The sequence below is a fragment of the Amblyomma maculatum genome, chromosome 2 (genome assembly GCF_055883805.1).
Source record: "Amblyomma maculatum isolate TAMU_Amacu chromosome 2, ASM5588380v1, whole genome shotgun sequence".
In the NCBI taxonomy this organism is placed as follows: Eukaryota; Metazoa; Arthropoda; class Arachnida; order Ixodida; family Ixodidae; genus Amblyomma; species Amblyomma maculatum.
In genome coordinates this window covers 186,959,926-186,985,582 of record NC_139345.1, presented here as the reverse complement: position 1 = coordinate 186,985,582, position 25,657 = coordinate 186,959,926, and the positions used below count along the sequence as shown (strand labels likewise).

Sequence of the window (25,657 nt, the reverse complement as noted above, 5' to 3'; positions counted from 1 at the left end):
GGATGAAAGCTCATAAAAGCTCACCGCCTCTTTTCTTGACCCCGTACGAAATGTAAACTCACGGAGGCTGCGAAACGAATTTAAGGGCGTTTAGGATTGATAGGTTTCGAGGGCACTGGCAAAAGTAATTGACGGTTAACATATAAACCTTAAAGGCACGTGATCTCTTCGGTTTACCGTGGGTTTGCTTAGGGTTACGTTATAGGTTAACTTTATGATGAGGTTTTTAAATTTAGAGGTTACCATTTAACCATAAAAAAAAAATGGACAATTACATTCGTAGGTTCATAGCAGTTACCGCGCAAATCTTAGGCACTTAATACTAAGTATGCTTCAAACAGACAATCAGCGCCTACCAGTTCACAAATTCAAGCATAAGTTCATGACAACTCGCGATCAACTACAGAGTGTACCATACCCGCCGCGGCTCAATTAGCGCGCGGTTAAAGCTTTATTTCAAAATATGTATAAATAACAGTTAATTTCACCTTCTGTTGCGCAATGTATAATTCTATCAGCAGGCTCAAATGATATAGTGTCAATATATATCATGCACGCGGTATAACTCAATGTTGCATAAAAATAGCTGTTTCAATGATACGAATTTTCCACTTTTCTCCTGCTAAGCCGACTGCCTCATGGAACGTAGAGGGGAAACCTGCTGTATTGCAGGAGACTTTACTTTGATATGCACAATGTTATTTAATGATATATTATAGCAGCAGTGAATACGCGGCTGGGGAAAAGGGGATTCGAGGAACTTTATATATATTCTGGCATTTCATACCATATTTCTGCGTGTGAGGCTGACGTTGAAGAATTTAACAATGTAGACCGCCACTGGTGCAGGAGCCGATCGATCCTCGTCATGTTGCGCGGGATTCTCAAAACGCAATCCCTTTGAATTTTCTCACAAGAACCAAAAGATTACTTCTTGCACAATGCTTGTGTTCGCAGGAAGTATACGTTCGACAGGCGAATCGTCCGGGCGATCGGCTTTTTGCGTGCCTTTCATTTTTATTTGAAAACTATCAGGACCACATTTGTGTTCTGGATAAAGACAGTCGGCCTCGGCATATTGATATATAAGGAATAAAGCTTTCCTAATCCCCGTGTTTTAACTGAGGCGGGCAAATATTTGTCCCAAGCTGTTCCATTTATCCTCATGTCGGCAATATACTCGAGTTTCGTCTATCGAGAGTGCAGCATATATGTATATATGCGAAGCGCTACAGCTCATTTGGTCCAAAAGCGACCTCGCTAACCCGGTTTTCGCTTGAGTATCGTCGGGTTTTGTCTGAAATATTCGGAATGTGGTAGTAAATATGGAGATGCGGTCCAGGTTCCCACCGGGATCTGTGACAGATGCTGCGTCTTTACTTTCCTATAACCAATTTACAATTAACTGCGGTTGCCCACCGAAATAGAGAGATAGAGAGAAGAATGAGAAGGCGTTGTATCCCGTCGAATGTTAAGGGGAAGCTTGAGCGTCCCCCTAATTTTTATTTCCTTCTTTCAAATATTATTAACTATTCCATCGTACCACTGTGTAAGGTCGTGGAACAATTCACTCTGTGCGACTGCAGACGTGCGTAAGTGCGTGCGTGCGTACGTGCATGCGTCACACACGGCTTCGTGCCGATGTCGGGATAGACTTTAACTCAATAATCTCGGACATCTTGTTCATCCTAAAGTTATAGCTAATTAACGTATGCGCGAAACTTCTGATAAAGCCTAGTGCACACAGGTGCCAACTTTCCCACATCTGTGTTCCTTGATTGTTTATTGATCCAGCCTCCCAATGATACGACCCTGCATGGCTTAGCACGTGTTTTCTTGTGGATTCCTCTTGCAAAGTCAATCTACTTTGATTATATTTTCACTATAGCTAGGTGGTGGCGCCTATCTGGGTTCCGCCTTGTCTTCATTATGCCCTTTGTTGTGCGCTATTGGGTATCCGAGTTAGTGGATCACATAGGTTAAGTTGGGCGGCCTTAACTTTTATACTGGCTTGGAAGTAGAAGGCAAATGCTTGTAGTGCATGGTCAGGGGAAGCAGGCGCACGTGTTCGCATAGTTAGAGGAGAGGTTTGTAGACGGAGCATGGATAGCCATAGCAGTATCTAATCTTTGCGAAGTGCTCTGCTATTCTGCGCCCCTATACATATGTGCCAAACGTATGCGAAGTGGGAGACGCCTGTTGCACCCAATCTCCCGCATGCTCTAAGAGACTTTCGGTGGCGCACTGAGTGTGGCGTATTCGATCCCCACCAAATTAAGACAGGCTTTACAGCTGGCATATTGATCCGCACAGTATCAACTTTGGTCAGGTCGAGTCTCACACACGTGTCCTTAAGGACTGCGTCGCAGCTTGGACATTCCGCTGCCTAGCGCCGTGAGCTTTTTCGTCGCACAGTGGAAGGCCGCGCGAAGCGTTCGAACAACGTGTAGTGAAGTCCGTGGGATTGATCATTTGGCAGAATAGGAACGCGGTCGATCGTATTCTTTCGGTGACCCCCGTTGTCTACTGTTCCCCATGCTATAGTGCGTCTCACCTAGATATAGCCAGCTGTTAGTTCTTGGAGAGCAAAGCTTTATCCGGAGGTTGTTGACGCGGCACATATCCACCTCAGGAAGGTCACTTGTACATCGAAGTGATTTGAACTGGGTTCTTGTCTTGAAAGACGCAAGCCTGCGGCTCACGCGTATATGTGTGAGCACAAAGGATCGAGCAATCGACTGTCTGGAAATTTGTTAGGGGGTCAGAGCTCCCGAGGGAGTCCTGTTGCAGCTGCGCATTATTGATATACAACGTGTGACCAGAAACTCACTGCATTATATATTTCTTGCCGCTACTTTATATGTTCGGTACTGTTTGCTGTTTTACTGAAACATTATTTATTGTCCCAGTGTGCTTTGCTATTTCCATGTTTATCAATAAGATTTCTTTGGTTCCCTGCTATGTAAATGGTTGAAGTTCACGCCTATGACGTCATGATCGTTTCTACTCTCTTATCCCGGTACTTTTCAAGCAGAAGTCTTAAGTTTCAGGACCTATGCAGCATTCCTTCCATATGCAGGGCTATTCTACAAGCGATCTCTCGGCTTAGTACGTACGACAGATAATTCGCTTTAATCACTTCCGATACATGTTCACGCCTTAAAACTAAAAGTTCTCCATATTATTAGTCTGCAAGCCACAACAAAAACCCGAAATTGCGGCAGCTGCTTCAGGAAAGAATTCTTTTCAATTAGCTTCTTTTATTGCGCGTACCTCGTGTAGCTCTCAATAAATATTCTTAATTTTAAATCACTCTGTCTAACATAGGGGCCTCAAACTCATATTGATATGCAGGATGCGTTGAGAAAATATGTCTTTCGCGGACCAGGAGTGGACAGTAACAAGCAAGAAAATATAGAAGCCATAATTCAAAACAATCTGTAAAACAAAAGCGAAATACTAATAAAATAAATAAAAATCAACTGTTTCGTTCCTATGAAACCACACTCCCATTCATTGAGCAAAAAGAAAAAAGGAACAAAAAAAAAACAAAACAGAAAAAGCGGAGCATCTTTGATTTTTTCTGTCCAAACGCGCCGGAGGAGCGCGTTACTTCAGGATGGCTTGGCGGAGTTACTGAAAGGATACAGCGGTTGAAAACTACTACAGTCACTTGTCCTGACAGTATATAAATGCGAATGAAAAAGAGGTCTGGTTGTCCAGCGCCTAGTTATTGAAGGTAACAAAGTTGACTGTCTTGTAATTTTAACTAATAACGCGCAACTTTGGAAAACGCGCTTACATTTCCAACATTTCGTTCGCACGTACAGCGTCCTCGCGCGCTCGAGATCGTCTCTTGGTCGCGCTCTACACTTCTGCAATGAACTTGAAAGCACGCACGCACCCACGAGCACAAGCTGCCGAGTCTTCCAAGAACTGTTGACAAGAAGCGGGGGAGGAGAGGGGGGTAGTTTCCGGTGTAGAATCGGACCGCTCGCTGTGAAAATGCGCCCCTCCGACTTCCGAAAAAAAAAAAAAATGAAAAGAGCCGCCCGTCCCACCCCGGCAGGTCGTAAAAGAGGATGAATGGGCCACACGCAAAGAAACAAAACCAAATGACAAGGACGCTGGCCCGTTTTCTCGCGGCTCTTAGCTTTACCAGACTGTTTTGAGAAAAAAAGTATGCGATTAATAACCTGGACAATAATAATTTTCCTTCGTTTTTTTTTTTCTTCATCTATTTGATCGTAAGACAACTTTGTTCGAAAAGAGCTCCTTCAAAAATAGTATACAAATACCACAAAACTGCATGCTCTCTTCAAAGTCGGCGTGTATACATCTCTTCTCTCGCCCAGTCAGTAATTCTCGCCACCAACTTTCGAGCTGCGGGGGTGACACAGTTGCCCCGCCCTTCCCACCATTTCCCCCTCTTTTCCGCCCTTCCTTCGAAACGTCCGAGCGTGAGGTCGGTTTTGTTTCGTCCGGGTCTCCCTCCGTGTACGCATTTCTCTTCTGCTGCGAAGTAGTGTTTTTAGAATTTGTCTCTTTGCTTGCCTGCCGGAGCGTTCGCCGCGGCCAAGGCTTGCCAGTGCCCTACGCATAATTTCTGCCCCCGTGTGCTTTTTCTCTTCTGTCCGCTTCTTTTATTTTACACAATAGCCTTCTCCTCCCTTACAATGAGAAGTTGCGTCTACTCAAGTGCCCTGCCATATAGCGGACGCATTTCAGTGAGTGATACGGGCTAAATGGGGTGTACGGGAGCTTGTGCGCCAAAATATAACTGATGTTACAGCACCTACAGCTGCGCTTCGTAATAAGCAAACAGTATAATGACATGATCTACACATGAAATCGCGGTCACCTTGTGGCTTGCTGTTTATCAGAACTCGGTAAATAATTTTACTAACAGCTATAAGTTTCACTAAAAATGTGAGCGACAAGTTAAACAAACAATAGCATTAATTAATGTAACAAAACATTTACACTGAATAGCATGTATCATTTTGTTCCATACTAAGCGCAAATTACATAACATCGCGAAAAACCAAAGCCAAGTAACAGGCAAATTTAAAAAAAAGTAGCAGTCGTGCTCTTCATAACTTTTTTTCAATGTACCGCCTCAACAGTCGGGCCAACGCATTGCCGCACTCTTGCCATTAACCTGGTGCCGTGCCCGGCATTTAGTCCGCCCAAAAAGTCGGGCCAAAGGCCGCTGCGAACTACTTGCCGAAATGGCTGGCGGCTACCTCCGGGCCGACCGCTTGCCGTGGTTTACTAGCCGACTAAGTAGGCTGCCGACCATTTTCCGAACGTCGGCCACACGTAAATGGTCGGCCAAGGATGCTTGGGTACAGATTTGTTGAAGGATGGGGGGGATAGCGTGTTCTGGTACCTCTCCCTTTATTCCCCTGACTGCCCGCATTGCGGTGAGCGGGAAACGCTCTACCACATGGTCTGGGCGTGCCAATTTACCCCTTCTTTAAGCCCTCTCCCCCACCCTGCATGGAAGATTGGGAGGCCGGCCTTCATGAACCCTGCCCGGAGCGCCAGCAATGGCTGGCTCGCCGCGCTGTTACTGCAGCCACGGCCAACGGGACCCTTTCAGAATGTTTTTCAGCCGATTGTAAATTTTGTGGGCAGAGAGCAGGTTTGTACCATATATATATGACCTGTCAAGCCAATAGTGCGTTAGACACTATAAAGCAGCCAGAACTCCGTAGGTTTCTTACATTCGAATATTCTAGTAACAATTTTACCATAGGTTCTCCTCTCCGTCCTGACGCATTCTGCAAAATTTGGGTGCCGTACGATAATCCGTTTATGCGCAACACGGCTTTAAAATATGCCGTTTTCATGGCTTGAGAGTATTTCGGTATTTCTGCAGGCACGTGCACTGTCCACTTCCCGCGTGATTATGAAATTGTGAGGCTTATATTGAACTACCTCAGACATCTTATGAAGTGCGTCATAATTTCCATACTTTATTTTTACCATCCAACGCACTTACGAGTGTTTTCCAATACTGAGTGTGACGTGAGAATTTCACTAACTGGGACGTCGTTTCTGGCCGCAAAAGCAGTTTCGGTTTCGATTTCCTGTTTTTTTTTTTTTAAAATATTTCTAATCGGAATTTTGAAAAACGGTTTTTTATGCTGGAGGCAGGACATGCGGAGGAACGCAATTAAACTAAAAACACAAAATGATGAAAACACCACCAGAGTTGTCCTTTAAATAACTGCAAGCAGCATTCAAATCACGCGCGCTGGCTATCAGAAAGTGGCCGTGGCTATCTCTCTCCTTGGATTTTTCACGAGAAATGGGCGGTCATAGCAGCGCTTCTCAATGTCACTAAGTTCTGTAACGTGATGTCTAAAAGGGAGGTAAATAGTTGCATTTTTAAAGCAAATAATAATGCAAATATAAACAAGTAATCAAACAAAGGATAAAACAGAGCATAATACAATGATGATGATGTTGATAACGTGTCTCTTGTCAGCCAAAGCCAGCCACTGCCGTTGTCGTTCTGGCTGTGATTTCCGTGTCTGCTCTACAACTAGTGGGCATCAAGTTTCTCGCTTCGGGCAGAGGAATTATCTTCCCATACCAGCCCACCGAGAAATCGCAAGCATGAAGCCGGGTGTGGTAGTTGCCGATGAGATGTTTCCCGAAGGTGCCGGACCCTACACAGACCTCGAAGAGGTAAGCACCGTAAACGCCACTTGAGCAAACTTCGTTTCTCATTACGTTAATTCTTTCGTCGGTTTTGTTTTCTGAATGCTTGAAAAAACACGATTTTGTGCGGGACGTCAGCCCACGATGACTGTCGTCGTGGTGAAGGAGAGTACGGTGCCTGTGCTCAAAGATATAGACAAATAAACTTTCTTTTGGAGCCTTGACGCGTGAGGTTCAACAACTTTCAGACTGCATCGCCTTCTTTTGCTTACTCGCAGTAGTGCATAGTTATCGTGGCTATTTCCGTTTCCAAGATATATTCGTCTTTGGTAGGGCATCCGCTTCTGTCACTTTATTCTCTGTGGAAAACTTCATTGGAGCATCGTCCACTAGTGGTGAGCTCAACGAGTTCTCGTAGTACGTTTCCATGTCTTCTAAAATTACTTTTCTTGCATGGTTTGCTGCCTTTACTAGCGTCCTCTTGGGTTTCATGGTTGCAATTGAGAGATGCGAGTCTTCTTTGAGTCTCTTTGTGCTTGGCAAAGTGATTAGGATATTGCTTCTTTCGTAGTTCCATTGGGGCATGCAGCAATAGGCTGGCGAAAGAACAGAACATACTTTCGTTGAGATCATGGTCTATCGACATGGACTCTTATGAAGTTGTTGATAGCTACAAGTCGCTACAAATAGCTTCAACTCGAGCTGTTTGTAGCAATGCTTGTGGTACCATGCGTCATCCTTTTCGTGTAACAACATGCGAACATAAAGTTCTCAAAGCATAGGAATCTATACTGCAGAGATTTATGTAATCCAGACTGGGCTGTTAAAATAAGAGCGTATATGTTACCAGTAGAGATGAATTTTCTGTATTTTGCATGTCATCATCACTAAAATAATAAAAAAAGATTGGTTGCTCGTTTATTTATTTTGTAAAGAAGAAGATGGTCTGGCGCCAGTACAAGACCTGAGCACCAGCTGTTCGAGCCAGGACGTGCAAGCCCCTACCTTGACCTAGCCCTAGCAAGCGAGCTTGCCCTACAATAAAACTCATTATAATGTTATCACCCCCCAGGAGAAGAGGGAGCCATGCTGGCGACTATGGGGACAGCAATACGTATGGCTCATAGTAGGGTTTTAACCAAGAGGCATGAACGGTCTCATGTCCACGTCGTTGAAAGTCTAGCGAAGGCGTGACGGGCTCAATAATGTAGTTGACGAGTGAGGTGCGCTCAAGGATGCGGTAGGGTCCTTGGTATCTTGGCAGCAGCTTGGAGGAGAGGCCAAGTGATGTAAAAGGCACACGTAGCCAAACACGGGCTTGCAGAAGAAAGCTGTCGGCGGTGTGAGCAGCGTCAAAACAATTTTTTCGTTGGCCCTGGTCTGAAGACGTGAACGAACGGGCACTCCTCAGTGTACTTAGAGGCTTCCGACACGGTGGTGACTTCAGAAGAATCAGGCTGGTAAGGAAGTATGGTGTCGAGTGGTGAAGATAGCTCACGTCCGTATAATAGGAAAAATGGCGAGAATCCCGTAGTGGTCTGCGTAGCGGTATTGTATGCATATGTGACGAAGGGTAGCAGTGTGTCCCAGTTGGAATGGTCGGCAGCTATGTACATTGACAACACGTCACCTAAGGTTCAGTTGAATCTTTCAGTCGGACCATTAGTCTGTGAGTGGTAGGCCGTAGTAGTGCGATGAGTGATGTTACATTGCTGCAGAACCCACTTCAGATAAAAATGCACGAGCACAATCGCTCAGCAGTTCCTGTGGCTCTCCGTGATGAAAGATGAAGTGGCATAAGATGAATGCGGCAACATTACGTGCTGTAGCAGCAGGCAGGGCAGCGGTTTCGGCGTAGCGGGTGAGATGTTCTACCGCTACAATGACCGAGCGGTTTCCGGCTGCAGTGTAGGGAAGCTGGCCATAAAGGCCAATGCCTACTCAGTCGAAAGGTCTTGATTGGCAAGGGAGAGCTCATCTTTACAATTTATCTATTTTTACCCTTATGGCTATGCAGGCATTTCAGAGGGGAGTGGGCAGAAAGAAATAGAGTAAACAATGTATAGTGTGGGCACATTAATAGTCAATCCTATATACACAATCTTAGCTGTGAATTCGTAGCTATGAATTTTATATACAAAACCTACAAATCTTACGAACTTACAAAACCTACAAATCTTACAAACTTACCAAACTTACATATCTTAGTTATGAATTAGTATATGCAAAACTGGTAGTGCTTGTACAGTGCAAGCTAAAACTTTGCAAAAGTTATTTGTATCACTAATAGATACAATTTCATTTGTAAGATTGTTGCATTCTTTAGAAGTATAGGAACAAATTAGCATAAGAAAGAATCTGTTTAATAAAAAACAATCTCACATTTATTACTTTGAGCTGCTTTGAGGTTGGGGTCTTGTTGCCATACCTAGTTATGTTAGGTGGTAATTCATTCAGATAATATTCAGCTTTAAAGCGTAAAGCAGTGGTCTCAAATATGTGTCTTGCTGGCTCTCAAGTATTTCAGGCATTGTTTTAGCAAGCCTCCCTCATTTCCCCCTTATTTTCTTTTTGATCGTCTGAAATTATTTTTTATTTATTTATTTGAAATACTGCGGACCATGTATGGTCCTAGCAGGAGGGACCATGCATGGTGTCTGGTTCAACTTTTCTGTGCTAGCTTTTTAAGATAGGACGTGGAAACTGGATGCAAGAGAAAAAAATTTTCTATCTACAAAATACCTGCTCTGCTAGGGCTTGTGCATATTTCTTTGATTTTCCTTTATTTTTTTTTGTTTGTTTTAGTTTTTGTTTGTGTACCGTTAGATATGGGTCCGTTACCACCTTACATTTTTACTTTTTCCTTGAACCACTTTGTTTTCCTCTCTTTTCTCCTGCTGCTGGCCTGCCAGCGGCAGAATTTTGTCAATGTGACCTGCTTGATGCAGTAAGCTTTGGGCCTCTACTTTGAAGGGAGTACTGTGGCAGTACCAAGTTTAATTGAAGTTCAGTGTTACAAGGTTGCAGACGGGTTGTTTTTTTTTTAGGAATGCAGCTTGTACAATCAAGGAAATTGCAAAACAGACAAATGCATGTAGTAGTGCATCTTGACAAATCTGGTAGCTCTGTGTCATGTGAATTCTTTTGCTGGCCGGGTGGCTCATTGCTTTTAGATGTTATGCTGTTTTATTGGGAGGTTGAGAGTAAGAAAGCGTGTGTAAGAGTTAGGGCTGCTGCTGTTAAGATACGGCCACATTTTTTCCTGCAATGCACACAATCAGCCTGTGTCATGTCAGAATGTGTAGCGACTACAGAAGAACAGGCAAGCTGAAGCTCTTGCACTCATTTGCGCACTTTATAATTGGGGAGGCCACCGTTAGCATTGTCATTAGCCTGGCTACATCTACTGTAGGACAAAGGCTTCTCCCACATGCCTCCAGTTTTTTTTTTTTTGAAGAAGTTTGTTTATTCATGAAAACAGGTATTCCATAAATAATACAGAAGGAGGTCCCAGAGCTCGAGGCTGTATCGGGACCTCCTATAGATGGATTTATAAACTTATGAACAATATTATGGTACAGCAAACACAGTCAAAAGAGGCAAAACTGGCGAACACAACAATCACACTGCCTGTGCTCAGAAATGACTACATTTTGCTTCCTGAATTCAAGCTATAGCTTTGCCTGAAAAAAATTACAGCTGATTTGTATAATTAATGAAATCTGAAATGGGTGCCTAGCACTGTTTATGCCAGAGTATCAAACGGCCCGGCATCGTCCGTTCCGACGCCAATCAAAAGCATGGTGTAGCTGCATCCCGAGCTCTCTCCATACCATCTGCAGTTGTTCTTTTCACCAAGCGGCCTGGTGAGCGGTTCGGAGTCGAGGTTGAGGGAACACCGCGCATATACACATCTGCTGTCCTTGAAGGCCGAGGAGCGACTGACGCTAGGGGAGAGAGTCCAAATTTGAGGGTGTGGGAGCAGCACGCAGCTACTCAGTCCAGAGTAACACGCACTTGCACAGCATTGCCCAGTGACCGCTGCAAATTCGATACATGCTACTCTTTCATTGGCTGCAGCTGCGAACCTGCTCTGCCTCCTCGTTGGCTAAGATACATGACGCGGCGCAACAGCACCGTAGGTTCGCATTGTCGGCACCATCTCTTTCGTGCCTCCAGCAGCTCATGGAGAGAGAGAGCAGGCGTCAGACTGCCATCAGCGAAATCTGTGATTGTGGCCAGACGTGCTGCACCGGGCTGCAAACAGTTCCTTATCGTTACAGATAGGCAACTGTGTTTCGGTCATTGCTAAGGAGGTTCACTGCCTCCCATGGCTTCTGAAAGTACCGGACGTGCTCTGAACAAGTCTGTTGTAGGAGCAGAGTAGTGGATGCAGTTTGCTTTAAGAAGGTTCACTAATGCCAATGTCCATAGAAAATACAGAAGCTCTGGCGAGTCTAAATGCGGTTCAATTTTCATGGGGCTTGTGGCAGCGTTTATTTTTTTAGAGAATAAGAAGAAATGTTGTGGGCAGATTTTATTCATAATCGGAGGTAAATATTCCTAAAAATTACGTTTTTAGTTATGTCGGTCTTCCTTACCGTCTTGTAAAAAAATGAGGCGAAATATCAAAATTTCGTTCGCAACGTTTTCTTCAATTTTCTTTCCCGATTGTTAACCTGCAATTTTTATCCATATAGAACCTATTGTTAGCGTTTTAAAGGTTCTGCTAGTTGTGTTTGTATTTTTTTTATGACGATTGGAAACTCGCGCCGAATTTACCAATTTGCGTCGTGGCTCCGTCTGGTTTCAAACTGTTTTGACAATAATACACTCTACCACCAACCTATTTTATGTCTGTGTTTGTGCGCACATGTTTTTATCAGAACTTGGATGAACTTCACTTTTTTTTGTCATTTTTGCTTGCTTGGGCTTCATTTCTAAAGCATTTTTTCTTTTTTACTTCTTGCTCAATCTTTTCCCCGAAACCAACAAAAAGAAATGGGATGCAAGGTACAGTCAGAAAGAACCCCTCCCCCGCCACCCCATGATATATCCATTGTTCACACCAAAGCACAAAAGACTCACAGAGCCATCCATTTGGGAGAACAGCATTCTTCCCACTCTGTGCAAGTGTGCAGTATAGTAGGATACAAGTGAAAAAGGCAGCAGCTAATACCCCTGGTGCTACCAATCTATCATGCCTAAGGGTAACTCAATGCGCAGCGCCTGGCACCCTAATCGTGGGTGTGGAAAGGGCCCGTCACGAAAGCGAAGGATATGAGCATTTGTTGGCTTTTGTGCCCATGATGCGAGAGCTATATCATTACTGGGTCTTTCACCACTACCACCTATAACTTGCCAGTTTCATTTTTTTGTCTAAAGTAAACAGAATTGATTGCAAAAATTTATTTATTTGAAATAATCAGTTATTTGATAAACACAATATTGCCTGAGGTCCTCAACATAGCTGCCAACAATATGCAAGCAATCCTGTTCAGCTAGAATTGAGATGATTTTTTTTTTAATACATAGCTGAACTTAGCTGAGACCCCCTGTAGATGGTAAAAAGCCACGAGTAAAAAGCACGCTTCTCGCTCCAAATTCAGTCTCAAGGTGTTGAATTGGCATAGAAATGCCATTTATTTGTCACGCCTATCTGCCTCACTAGTCGAAACCAACACTGCTGAGTACTGCCTGCAACTAACCTCATGATACCATTGTAAAGGAGTTTTCTCGCGAAAGATGGGAGGCAGCACAGGGGACCCAAGCTGGGAAACGCTACAATGGTGTGCTATTGGAGACAAGGTCCATTCTCTGGCCCCCACTCTGGTCCACCAGGTTTGGCTTCTTATCCACTGAAACGTGGATATGCGGCACCTTGACATGGAATAGAACTTCCCTCCTTTTTGTGGTGCTTAAGCGCTGCCATCTGTTAACAGAAAAGTTCAAATCTGAGTTGCCTTTTAGCTGGTGAGCCCTGTTAAGTGACCTGTGACCTACCTTAGCACAGCATTGCATAGCAGCTAAAGGGCCTGTATGTTAACAACTGATTCCATTTTCTATTTTGCTGGCTGAAAACTTTAGCATGAGGCATTCTGTAACTTTGCATACTCATTTGTGATGCAGTACTGCAAAAATCTTTATCCTAGAATTTTCATTGTCCTATTTTGTGCCTAGGTCTCTTTAATATATTTGTACATTTTTGTGCAATTCATTCAGATTGTGGCAGTGAAATATGTTTTCTTTATAATATGTAGTTTTTTTCCATTTAAATAAAAGAGAATTATATTTGCTGCATTATGATATGCTGCCTGCAGGAATGGAAAATATTGCAATATGTGGGCAAAAAAAGTTTTTTTTTTCGCATACATCACACTAAGATTGCCTGTTTTCTCAGAGCAAAAAAAAAAAGAAAGAAAAACACGCACACAAAAAAAAACAGTTGACTAGCATTTGTTGCGTGACCTATTCTGCTGTCTTCTTTTGAGGGGGTCTGTCTGTTGCGTAGTACACAAAACCAACTGACATTTGTGAGGCCCACTTGCCCCATTTTAGACTGAAGATTTTCATTCATGCGCCATTAATTCTTAAATCTATTTTGTAGGCTGGAGGTTCCGGTGGTCTGCTGATGGACCTGGCTGCAAACGAAAAGTCAGTTCATGCAGATTTCTTCAACGGTATGTGGCAGAAGAGCACTGATTGTGCTATAAGTGTTTCGTTGAAGGTTTTCAGCTATGATAATTAACATCTCAACTGCTAGAATTAATTTCTTCATTATATTAACAGTTTATGTATAAGCTAATGACTGTCAGTTGCATCAAAGCAATGCCTGAGCATGTGGTTTTGTTTGAGGCTTTAATGTTCACAATCAGCTCTGGATGTTGCCTTAGCTTGAGAAAGGTTGGCTGCGTGAAAATTGTGCAGTTGCATTTGAGGCGTGCATTTTTGATGAAAAGCATATAAGCATATATTGATACCACTACTTTACATGCTGATCAATTAACCTAGCATTGAAAACTTTACTGTTACATTAGAAACATGTGGCTATAGAGATAAGCTGAAGTCTTTTCAGAGTTGCACAGACATGGGCATCTGGTAGTGGGCACCTTATGAGTGGAATTATAATTGCTGGGACTGGCTTAATTGCTTATTAAAGATTTGCTGTAGCTCTGCCCCCCGTAGAGTTAAAAATGTGTCAATGGTGGAGAGCAACGAGCGGAAACCGGCTGCGTGCGAGCATGGTCTACGTTCTGGTAGTTGTGCACATAGCCTCCACACCAACCTCAGTCAAGAGAGAAGACACAGTGCCCTTGCAGTGGAAATAATCGTACGAGGTGCTATCCTGACAGTATAGTGTTTGACAGAAGCGACCACAGGGGGAGTGCACGTGTCTGCTCGAGCTTTGGCACTGCTCTTCTTATTCTCGCTGCTTGCACTGACATAGCATTTCATGGTCCTCATTCTATGTGATCTTCAGGAAAGCTGTTTGTTCCACTGGTGTTTCTCTAGAAGATGTTGTATAGTTTAAGCGGAAATGTGGAACAAAACTAAGTTTCAGGTTTTTGCTCGAAATTCTTAAACAAGGTTTTCTGAGGTTTTCTGAGGTTTGATGTTATAGATGCAGGTGGTAGCACATAATTTGATCTAAGATTTATAAGATGAAAGGCACTTCGAACGTAATTGAACCGGATGCATGATGTTGGCGCTAGCTTAGACTATCTCAGGCTATTGTTTACTTCCTCATAGCGTACTGAATAATTATGTTGAACTTCTCACCTTTTTGTATATTGGCTTGCAGTGGGATGTGCAAAATTGTGGAGCACCTTCAGAAATTGCCTATTGCTTCCTGCACACTGTTTTCTGCGTTTTAAGGAACGCCTTCAAAAAATAAAAAAGATGCCATGACAGAGTGTTCGTGGACTGCTATTGTGCTACTGTCAACCTCGCAATGGATGAACCAATTTGGATGTAGTATGACTTTGGCAATGGGGAAGTGGCTGATTGGGCTGTTATAATGATTAGGTATCTTGGCCTCCTGCTTTTATCGCTTGATAGCACAAATTGAGGTGTCTGGTTGAGTGTCCCTTCCTTGAAGCAGAAACCAAAGGGCTGTTTCCATTTCTTTTGTGTTTTTGGGACTCTTCATTGTTACGGCAATGCTTGGCCAGCAGCATACATTCGCTCCGTTATGCAGCATGAGCCAGAGGCCCTAAAATCTGCACGCGACATATCCTGTTGTGCTCGACTGCCACTCTGCAAGCCAAACATTTGGCGCCAGCAGGATTGAATAACGGCTGGTGTCAGCAGGGCTGAGTGATAAGTGTACTCTAGTACATGCGTTTGCTTGCCTATGTTCCATTCTGAGTGGTGTTTTGGTTGTGCAAATATGTGCTTGCCGGCGAACCGTTGCCTTTGACTTCTCGTTTGAGGGGCATTGCTGGCTGAAGTTTGCCCTGAGGGACGGTGACTGGGGCAACCTAAATGTGGCAGTGCTACTGGAGGCAGAGGAGCATAAATTGGTGGTTGGCAAAAACATGCCATTTGGATTCTAAAGTTCAGCCAAGACCAACAACTCACCAACAGTAGACTGGAATCTGGGATAGTGAGAAACCGCTTCGGAATGGCTGTATGACTAATACAGTGAACTCCCTTTAATCAAAACTCGACGGGGACAAGGAAATCTGTTTCATTTATTGGCAGTTTCGTTTAAGGGTTGTGACCCCCAAAGAAACTGTGCAACGTAGTTTGTTTCAAGTTGGCATGCCGCTGCTTCACTGAATAGGCATTCATCTTAGCTGGGCTGCACGTGTGCTCCAAGCAGCCCTCTCACTCAAAGTACTGCTGGAGTACTTGAACTGCTTGGCTAGCCTCATTAGTCGACACTGGAGAGCTTTGATCGTTATGATGTTCGGTCTCCTGTTCACTGTCATTATTGTTGGCTTCGTCGACTTCCTTCAATATGTCAGTCAAGGTGTCCTCACGGCAGGTGACAGCATCATCAATAGCTTCATAATCATCCATGGTCACAGTGCCACACTTGGGAGCCAGTACACTAAAAACAGCTTGTGCTTCAGCAACTTCATCAGGTTCTTCTTGGTCAGCGGCCACTGCTTTGGAAAAGCCCGCATGATGAAAGCAACGTTGAATTGTTGTTGCCGTAACTTCATCCCACGAGTGAGCCAAAATGTGGATGGCAGAGAGGAGATCTACGGTGTACTCTTTGCCGCTGTCCATACACAGCATCATCCTTTTCAGGACGTGGCGACGGAAGAACACTTTAACATTGCGAATCACGCCCTGGTCCATAGGCTGGAGTACGGCTGTCTTGTTTGCGGGAAGGAATTCCAGGTGAATTGAAGTCAGGTCTCGCACTTCACCATGTGCGGGGTAATTGTCAACAAAAAACACGACCTTTCTGCCTTTTCTAGTAAACTCTGCGTCCCTCTGCCGCAGCCAGGTTTCAAAAATGGCCTGCGTCATCCAGGCCTTGGTATTCGCTTCATATGAAACCGGCAGGTTTCTGACACCCTTAAAAACTCGCGGTTTCTTTGCTTTCCCGATAATGAGAAGCTTCAACTTCTCGGACCCGTCCATGTTCGCTCCCACAAGAACAGTGACACGGTCCTTACTGTGCTTACCCCCCGTGCACCTCTCACCTTTAAAGCTGAGAGTCTTGTTAGGCAGAAGCTTATAAAAAAGCTCCATTTCGTCCACGTTGAAGACGTCGCTCAGCTCATAAATTGCAAGTAGGTCTTGAAGCTTTTGCTGCTGCCAGTCAGAGCAAACATCGTTATCTACCACGGCACTTTTACCTGCTATTGTGCGGAAAACAAGGCCGTGGCGCTTCTTGAAACGACTTAACCAGCCATCGCTGAATTTGAAGTCTTCAATTTCCATCTGCAGTGCAATGTCTCTTGCCTTCTCCTCCAAAATAGGCCCAGTCACTGGAAGATTGGAACTTCGAGCACACTTAAACCACAGGAAAAGTGCCTTCTCGAGGTCCTCATGCTTGGCCAGACGCATCCTTTTCCTATCGGGGGCGAAAGCGCCGCTGTTGTATGCTTTTTCAATCTTGTCACGATCCTTCACAATCCTTGAAAGCGTGCACTTTGGGATGCCATGCCTTTTTGCAATAGCAGTTTTCGACTCCTTGGCACACCTCACATCATCAAGAATTTTCATTTTAGCTTTTAAAGACAAGGCATTATGGGGACGCTTTCTAGCAGCTTCTTCTTCCATACTACACGCCGGAAAGAAGTCACGAAACACAGTCACGGAACAGAGCAAAATGGCGCCCACACAACAAAAAAACAAGGCATGCAAGGTACTGGATTGGATTGGATTCTGGATATCGACATCAACAAAGACGACTCATGCACAGTTTCGGTTTTGTTTATCCGAGTTGCAAGCAAAATGGGGTTTCGATTGTCGAGCGCGACTCTGCTCAGATTGTGTATGAAACCAATTACTTTTTTTTAAATTGTTTCATTTAAGAGGTGTTTTCGTTTATGCGGGTTTCGTTTAACGCGCGTCCACTGTATATCACTTTAGTCGGCGCCAAACAATGTTCTAATTCCACAGAGCGATGAGTAAACAGTGCATCAGTCTGCCACCATTGCTGTGGGAGGACCTGCGAGAATATGATGATACTGCCTTTTTATGTACAGGTTTCATCAACAAATGTGATCGCTTAAAATATGGTTCGAAAACCCTCTTCAAAGCGATTCTCTTCTCTCTTAACTTACTCTAACATAGGTAATTAATTCTCTGTCTTCTCTGTCTCTTCTGATTACAACCGGCTGTATCTTATTCCGCACTTTGGGGGAGAAATGAAAAACATTGGAGACCGTCTGAAGTACAAATGTCCTATCCTATCTGGTGCAGTCAGCAGCATTCTTCAATGATGAGTGAATGAAAACAGCAGCAGTGGACAGCAGACAGGATCGGTGGCATGGGTGGCGGATTGGAGAACATCACTGTGAAGCCAGCTGCGTATCAAAGCTAGTCCCTCCATACTTGTAGAAGAAGAGAGAATCATGGAGAGACCCTTCAGAAGTCAGGCGAGTGCCTCTTGGTTTCCTGTCGGGCACAGTTCATTACGATGCCATACAACTTGCGAGACGTAGGTTAACACTGCATATGCGGTGTCTGACGGGGATGAAAGCTTACAAGAGTTAGCAGTGACCAGTGATGTTGCAAGGAATCTGAGTAGCCCAGTGACGGGAACGGCGTCAGATCAGCACACGAAAATGCTGGAGCTTTTAAAATTGCTGAGGCAGAAAATAGGAAGAAAAGCAGAGTTTAATTCTGGAGAGTCAGAAGTTGCGAGACCACGCTCAGTCGCAGGAGGAGGCTAAGAATGGAGAATTGTGGATAAGTCAGAGGAAGACAGGTGCCTAAAATATATGTTCTTATTGAAGGCAGTACTAGTACCGATGCCCAGTTTAGAATTCCTGGTGCCGAGATGGTTTGAGGATGTGGAGGCAACTCTTGATTCGTATAATGTATCTGCACGGTAAGCAAGGCTTGTCTTCCCATGTTGAAAGAAAGGGTAAGGGGATTGCTTTCTGTGTCGACAACCCAAGAAAGGAAGGACTGTGAGAAAGTGAAGCAAAGCATTTTAGATCGGTTGGGATTGGCAGTGGCTGAGTACGGAAGGATGTTTGTGGGGTTGGCAAGGGAGTCAAATGAGACGTGGGGCCAATTCGCTGTCTGGCTAGGAAAGTATTCCGTATACATTACAAAAACCTTGAAGACTACCACTTTTACAGAATTAAAGCAAATAATGGTTGCAGAAAGGTTTAAGGAGTGCTTAGCAACTGAGACGAGGACTTGCATAGTTGTTAATGAGAGTAAGGAGTTCCTTTCCTTTCTCCAAGCGAAGTTGCTAAGCTGGTGGAGACATTCAGTGAGAGCGTGAGATGCAAGCCAGGATCAACAACTTGTTTAGGAGACTATCGAAAAAAGTCGAGCGAGGATGAGAAAGAGTTGTCTGGTGCAGCATATTGTCAAAGTAAACCTTCTACTGTAATGAAAAGGACAGGATGGTGATTTTAATGGAAGTCACCAAACCACTTCAATATGGATTGCCCTCAGAAAGGGACAGGTGATAAGGCTGACTACAGAGGCCAAGAAAAGCGGGGAGATTGCACCGTGGTAGCCGAAGTCAATGCTCCTTTGATGAAATACCTTCGGCGAATAAGTTCAGCATGCGTAAAACAGAGAGAGCAGCTACAAATTGCCTCACAACAGTAGCATTGAAAAGTTCGGGTTGAAAAATTACTGCTGTTATTAATTCTATTGCTGAAATGATTTATCAAGCAGATGCTAGTGCTGAAATATAAGGGAGCTGGTTCCCAAATAAGCCGAGGGGAGCATTTGGGGATGAAGTAAGTACTGAGCTAGCTTACATGTCTCTCACAGCAACAGAAAGTGCGCTGTTCGTCTTGTTCGACTAGGTATAACCAACTTTGCTACGTGCACTGACAGACAAATTGTTGGCCGGAATAAAGCACTCATAATTCCCGCAGATTATAGGCAAACTTTTGAAAGAAGGGTGGTTCTAAATGAGGTTGTTCTGGAAGTAGAGACTGAATGCGATGAAAAAGAGATGGCAGAACAGAAAAATAAGCAGGTAGGTGTATCCTTGGCAGTCACAGGAACAGACAAAGAAGCTAAGAAAAACCAGAATGCACAACAAGTCTTTTATGAGGCGAAAGAGAATGACTTAGCGATGCAGGAGGCTTGGAAATGAGCCAGGGCTGGCACACATGAAATGATGATCCAGGATGAGCTACTGTATCACTGGGAGTGCCTAGTAGGGAGCTTCTGTGCACACATTGTTATTGCCATCGCATAAACTGCAGAAAGTACTAGTGAGAGCACATGATTAGCTTTGGTCAGGTCATTTAGTAGAACGCTAGGCCTTGCAGCAGATATAGATGCAATTTTATTGCCCGAACATGGGCCGAGAGGTTAGAAAACATCGTTAGTTGGGTCATTAGTACCAGCTTAGGGGCTAAGGGCCCTTTTGTTAAAACAAGACAACAAAATTATAACTATAATAGAGTCAAACGCTGAGCTAGTTGGTCACACATCTCTTGGAAGAAGGCAGCAGAGCAGGTAACAACACAAAGCGTAAGAGGCACACACATGCTCACAAGGACAACGCTGCACTGACAACTATAATAACTAGAAACTGCACATCTTCTTCCTTCACTTCACGTCTGCAGCCAACTTCTTCCTTGTCTTTAACATCGTGCCGGTTTGCGCAAAAAATCTACTTCCTTCTTCAACAAAACCACTGATGGCATACTGACACATGTCCGGCTGACCTTCACAATGTTAAGGTTATGAAAAGAATGAAGGACAAGTTAGCAAAGGAGATTTATGAAGCATATGCAATCTGTGACTTGGGAGACCAATGTGTCAGTATGTCATCAGTGGTTTTGTTGAAGAAGGAAGTAGAATTTTTGCGCAAACCGGCAGGATGTTAAAGACAAGGAAGAAGTTGGCTGCAGACGTGAAGTGAAGGAAGATGTGCGGTTTCTAGTTAATATAGTTGTGAGTGCAGCGTTGTCCTTGTGTGCGTGTGTGTGCCTCTTACGCTTTGTGTTGTTACCTGCTCTGCTGCCTTCTTCCAAGAAAGTAATTATAACTATATTGGCCAAGTTGAGTGTGCCATTCCAAGTCTATACATAGATTGTATTGGTCTGCTTGACTCGGCGTCAGCAAGGGGGCATCGTTACACGCTGTGGAGTCTACTTGTTTATTAGATGGCCTGAAGTTGTTTTAGGTCCCTGACGGCTGCAGCTACCTAGAATGTTTTCATCCAGATATTTTCTAGGATGGGGATGCCAGAGACCATATGCTCAGATCAGGACGTAAATTTCACGTCAGATTTGACACAAACTATGCTTCAGAAAATGGGAGCAATTCCCTGATTCTCCATCCCCAGTCATCCGCAAAGTAAAGGACTGGGAATGACACCTTTAAAAGAATGCTGTTTCACATTGTAAGCGAGTAGGGACGTGCGTGGGATTGAATAGCGCCGTTCCTGCTTTGGGCTTGTCTACAAGTGCCACATACCATTGTGGGTAAATCACCGTTCGAGCTTATGTATGGAAGTGGGCCGTCAGACACCTTTGCAAAAGATGGGGTCAGGAGACTGGATCATTGATTCCTGATTCATTGGCAGTGCCAGCAGCATACTGTCTCGAAAAATTATGAAATGGCCGCGACGAAGCAAGTAGGGAAGCAGCTAGAAGCAGTGACCTGACAAAGCAGGTTTACCTTGAGGCTTAACTTGAGGAGCACAAACAATTTGCCTTGGGTGGTCAGCTTCTTTGACCAGAGAGAGAAGGAAATGGGAAGCTAATGGGCTCACTGGAAAGGTCCGGTAACAGTGGCTACAAAAGTGCAGCCATATAGCTATATGATTAGGCTGAGTGATGGCACATGCCGATTTTTGCATGGGAATAAGGTTAGAACCTTTAAAGTGTGAGGCTGGGTGCACTAGGTATAATACTTGAAGGTGATTCGGAATTTGGAGAACTTCTTGATCTGTCACATGCAATGGCACTAGTTGAGCAGCTGGAACTTGAAGCCTTCAACCGTTTAGACCTTGCATAGCAGAAGCAGGCAAAGGAATTGATCAGTAATCACTAATAAGTGGTCTGTGACAAACCTAGCCGTGGCTGCTTGGGAGTGCACAAGATCAAGTTGAAAGATGGGTGCAGCTGAAGTGTGGATACCCTTACAAGGTGTCAGTGGCACTAAGAAAGGAGAGTAGTTGACAGAAAGATGTAAGCACTAAAGTCATGGGGTTTGATCTATCTGATAGCTTCCTGGTTCACAGCTTCCTGTTAACCTTCCAGGTGATTTAATTTACTGCTTAGCTTAGGCAAAGTACTACTGGGGACAAAAGTTTCCAGGATGCATCACCAGGAATCAAAGCCAATAGCTTTGTTGTTACCTGGTGTCCAGAGACTAGACTTAATGGTCTGAAAGTCGGACTCTCATGTTGTGACATCAGCCAGGGAAATCAAGAGCTCAAACAGATTTACTTTCTCGTGCCCTCTGAACTTTATTCTCCAGTACATAACCCTGCTGGAAAAGGGTATTCGCAGGTTCCATTGGATATAAAGGTTGATTCACGCACAGCATTTGTCACCTCATCTGCACAGTATGTTCGGGAGGTTATGCCATTGAGGCTGAAAAATTGGGAAAGTGATCTAGATCTTTGTACCTTATCAAGAATATGTGTGCATATGTATATTTCAATATGGCCCCACCGCAGTGGTGCAGTGGTTAGGGGGCTCAATCGCTGTGCAGGATCTAATTCCAACCACGGCAACTGCTTTTTGGTGGAGGCGAAAAGCAAGGCATTCTTGAGCTGTGCGATGTCAGTGCATGTTAAAGGCCCACTGTCCACCCTCCGGTCGAAAATATTTTCTTCCCCAGTGACTGTGAGACTTCGCCCCTAGAACACAAGGCCGCAAAATGTTTTTGAAAAGAATAACTAATAACGCAGTTACAGCCAACGCAATCACCCGATTCTGTCATGCCTCTCTCCTTCCGTTCCCTCGCAAAGGTTTTTCACTCTCCTGCCTGAGGTCGTCTAGCCTCCGCAATGCCAATTCCCCTTCCTCCTCCGCGTTTGGCGGGAGGTGGGGCGTGGCTCTCCGCGAGCGCGGAAAAAAAAAAAAAACGGTCGAGGGAGCGCGCGCCGCTGGATTCAGTCTGGCCTTGGCGAGGGAAAAGCGCGCTGCGAGCGGTAGACACCCATCCTTCTCCCGTCAGTCATCGAGACGGACCAATGGACATCGTTCGCGGTACGTACGTCATTGCTGTGGCCCGTCGGGCCAGCGCAGGAAACGGGGAAGCTGGCTTCCCGGAGGAGAGCATGAGAGAGCTTTGGAATTGTATTTTCGATGCTTTGCGGCGTGCGTGTCACTGTAGCATTTTGCACAGACTATCTCCGGTACCTGATCGAAACACTGGGCTCCTTTGCTTAAAAGGGCCTTCCCTGGACAGTGGCCCTTTAAAGCACCCCAGGTGATTGAAATTTCTGGAGCCCTCCTCTACGACGCCTCTCATAGCCTGAGCCGCTTTGGGGCATTAAACCCCATAAACCAAACCAAACTGTATCTCAATATCCGGGCGCATCTGGCAGACTTGGAAAAGCACCTGGAACAACTCAGCAAGGTACTGGCCTCGCTAACTGCCGCAGGCATGCAGTTAATGCAACTAAGTGCCATTTCACTCAAACAAAGATGCAATTTTTATATCGTGTGATCAGGAAAACATGGATACAGATCCAGAAAAGCCGAGAGCCATTGAACAAATTCCTGTAGCACAGACGAAAAGGTAGCTGAGTAGATATTTAGGGCTAGCCAACTATTATCGGGATTACATTACCAAGCATTTAAAAGTTGCCTTGCTACTGGCGTACCTGGCAGGAAAACACGTTCCTCAGAATGTACCATAGGGGTTAGGATGCTGAGCAGGTTTTCACGAAGCTAAAAGGATGCTCGGCAAAAACCGCTGCATTGAATGCGCCAGATCTGAACAAAGAATTTATTCTGGCCTCTAATACTTCCGATTGTGCTGTCGGAGCGTCTCTAGTACATCTGGGTGATGAAAGAAAAGAGCAACCCACTTCTCTCCAGAGCAAGAAATTAAGCTCGGCTGAGCCATGATGGGTTAGAAGCCTATGCCGTCATTTGGGCCCTGGGAAAGCTTGACACTTGGCAGTTTGGAATGTGAATCAAGGTTATTACTGACTACACCCTCCTGAAATTGCTTACTCTGACCATGCCACTAAGCACGATGCTGAATAGGTGAGCGCTGGTTCTCCAGAAATGTAACATCATAGAGGAGCACAAAAAGGGGCTTATAAGCACAAATGTCAAAGCTATGTTGATTCTGGTCACTAATGACAGAATCAGGTAATGGCTGATGTCAATTTTCACAGCTTGTGCTTGAGAATGGTATGGCATTGTTAATCGCTGCATCGGCAGGGAGCCAAGGGTTGCTTGTCAAGAAACAAAATGGTGACAGCGCGTTGAGCTCTTGTGTGGTGTGCAGCAAGTTTGAAGACTGTGCAGCACAGTTTGTTGGGGAGGTGTTGGGCTCAACTCCCCCTGTACAACTCAAACCGTTGGCGACAGCAGGGCTGATTTATGTCAGTGATGGCTGGTTTCAGTGATGCGTATGTTCTGGTGCATACATTTTCTTGTCGGTGTTCCATTCTGAGTGGTGTTCTGGTCGTGCACACGTGTGCTTGTTGGAGGCCTACCGCCCCCTCCTTCATGATGAAGAGACTCAGCTGGCTGACCTTTGCCCTAACGAATGGCAGCTGCAACAACAGGCATGTCGGTACAACTAGGAGATGGAGGAGCATAAATTGATAGTTTGCAAAGATGTGGCTATTTGGATTCTCCGGTTCAGAGTTAAGATTGACAGCTGACCGACGGCAGACTGGAATCTATGATGGTGAGAAACAGCTCTGGAATCACTGTGAGAATATATACATAGTCAGTGCCAAACAACGTTCCAGTTCCACGGAGCGATGGGAGGAGCTGCTAGAGTGTGATGGTGCCACGTTTTTGGGAGTGGGTTTCGTCACTGAATGCGGTTGACAATTTTCAAAGACCCAACTGTCCCCTGATGAGTACCTAGGGAATTCCGAACATTTAAAATTGGGCTTGACTCTCGTTAATGTAACTGTCTTCTCTTTGGACTCATTCTAACAAGTGATGCAGATAAATTGTCTATCTGTTCTCACTAGAACTGGCTGATCTTATGCACTTTGATGGAGAAACAAAAAGCTTACGGTGGCCATCTGAAAGTATGAACATTCTATCGCATCTGTGCAGTACCCCTTTATTTTATAAACATTTTTTTATGTTGTACGGTCGTTCGCAATAAATGGTATCTCAGAAGTACAAAGTTTATGCTAATTTGTATGTGTGTAATGAGAGAGCACAACAGGCTGCTATCACATCATACCCCTGAGGCAGCATTTAACCATGGTGGAAACAGGCAAGGGATGCAAAACAGATGCTGACTAGCAACTTGCATTTATTTCTGAATTACAGACATATATACTGGAGCCCCACAAAAAACACACAAACAGAATCTGGTTGCTTGCACAAAAAGATGGTGAAGCAAAACGCACATGCTCTGTCCAGGAGAAAAGAACCTAACGAGAGATGAACTGGCAGAATCAGCTACCTCAAACTCCAGCTTAGGCACTATATCTCAAATTCACGATTTTGCTTCCATTGTCAATGGTTCGGCCACAGTTCACAGAACTGCCGGGGTCAAATGATATGCACCGAATGCTCTTCCTGTGAACACAACTATGACTAATGCAAAATCCAACCACACCTGTGGTGAGGGCAGCCATCCTGCATACTCACACTCAAGCCCTGTATGAAAATAAGAAAAAAAGTTATAACCGTCAGAGTAAAAGAAAACTTTCTGAGAAGCGCGAGAATGTGTTTTGCTGTTCCAGAAACTTTCATACGCTGTTTTGGCGCTACCGGGCACATCACCACAGCAGCTTCTGGCACCTGCCTATGCCACACACAGTGAGCCTGGAGCGGGACCATCCGTGCCCCTGGTGGCAGCAGCTCGTGCTGCACTACAGCCCGAAAACAAACTACTCAAACCTCGGTTTTTAGTGATTTTAAATGAGATGCTTTAGATAATTCATATATACTGTAGCACTGATCATCTGCCAGTATTAATCAAATTGTCATCTGCACCATCAATCATTCCAAGTAAATCAGGTCGCTGGAAGTTGTATCTAGCTGACTGGGCAATATTTAAAAAAAAAAAAGCCTGTTTAGAAAATATTTGTTCGGACAGCCTTACCATCGATGAACTGAATGAAATGCTCACTGCCCGCATCCTCGTTGCTGCACACCTTGCCATTCCTCAGTCATTTTGAGTGTTAAGACAGAATCACAAATAC

General features: G+C 44.6%; 1 protein-coding gene across 1 annotated transcript in view; it reads left to right on the top strand.

The window, feature by feature from the left end:
* Window positions 1-6,494: 6,494 nt before the first annotated feature.
* LOC146200617 (COP9 signalosome complex subunit 9) overlaps window positions 6,495-25,657 on the top strand; it is a 35,458-nt gene continuing 16,295 nt past the window's right edge. Inside the window, exons 1-2 of the mRNA XM_084592966.1 lie at window positions 6,495-6,699; window positions 13,280-13,352. Of these exons, the coding sequence (XP_084449092.1) occupies window positions 6,628-6,699; window positions 13,280-13,352 (145 nt within the window). The 5' untranslated portion in view covers window positions 6,495-6,627. The remainder of the gene's footprint in view (window positions 6,700-13,279; window positions 13,353-25,657) is intronic.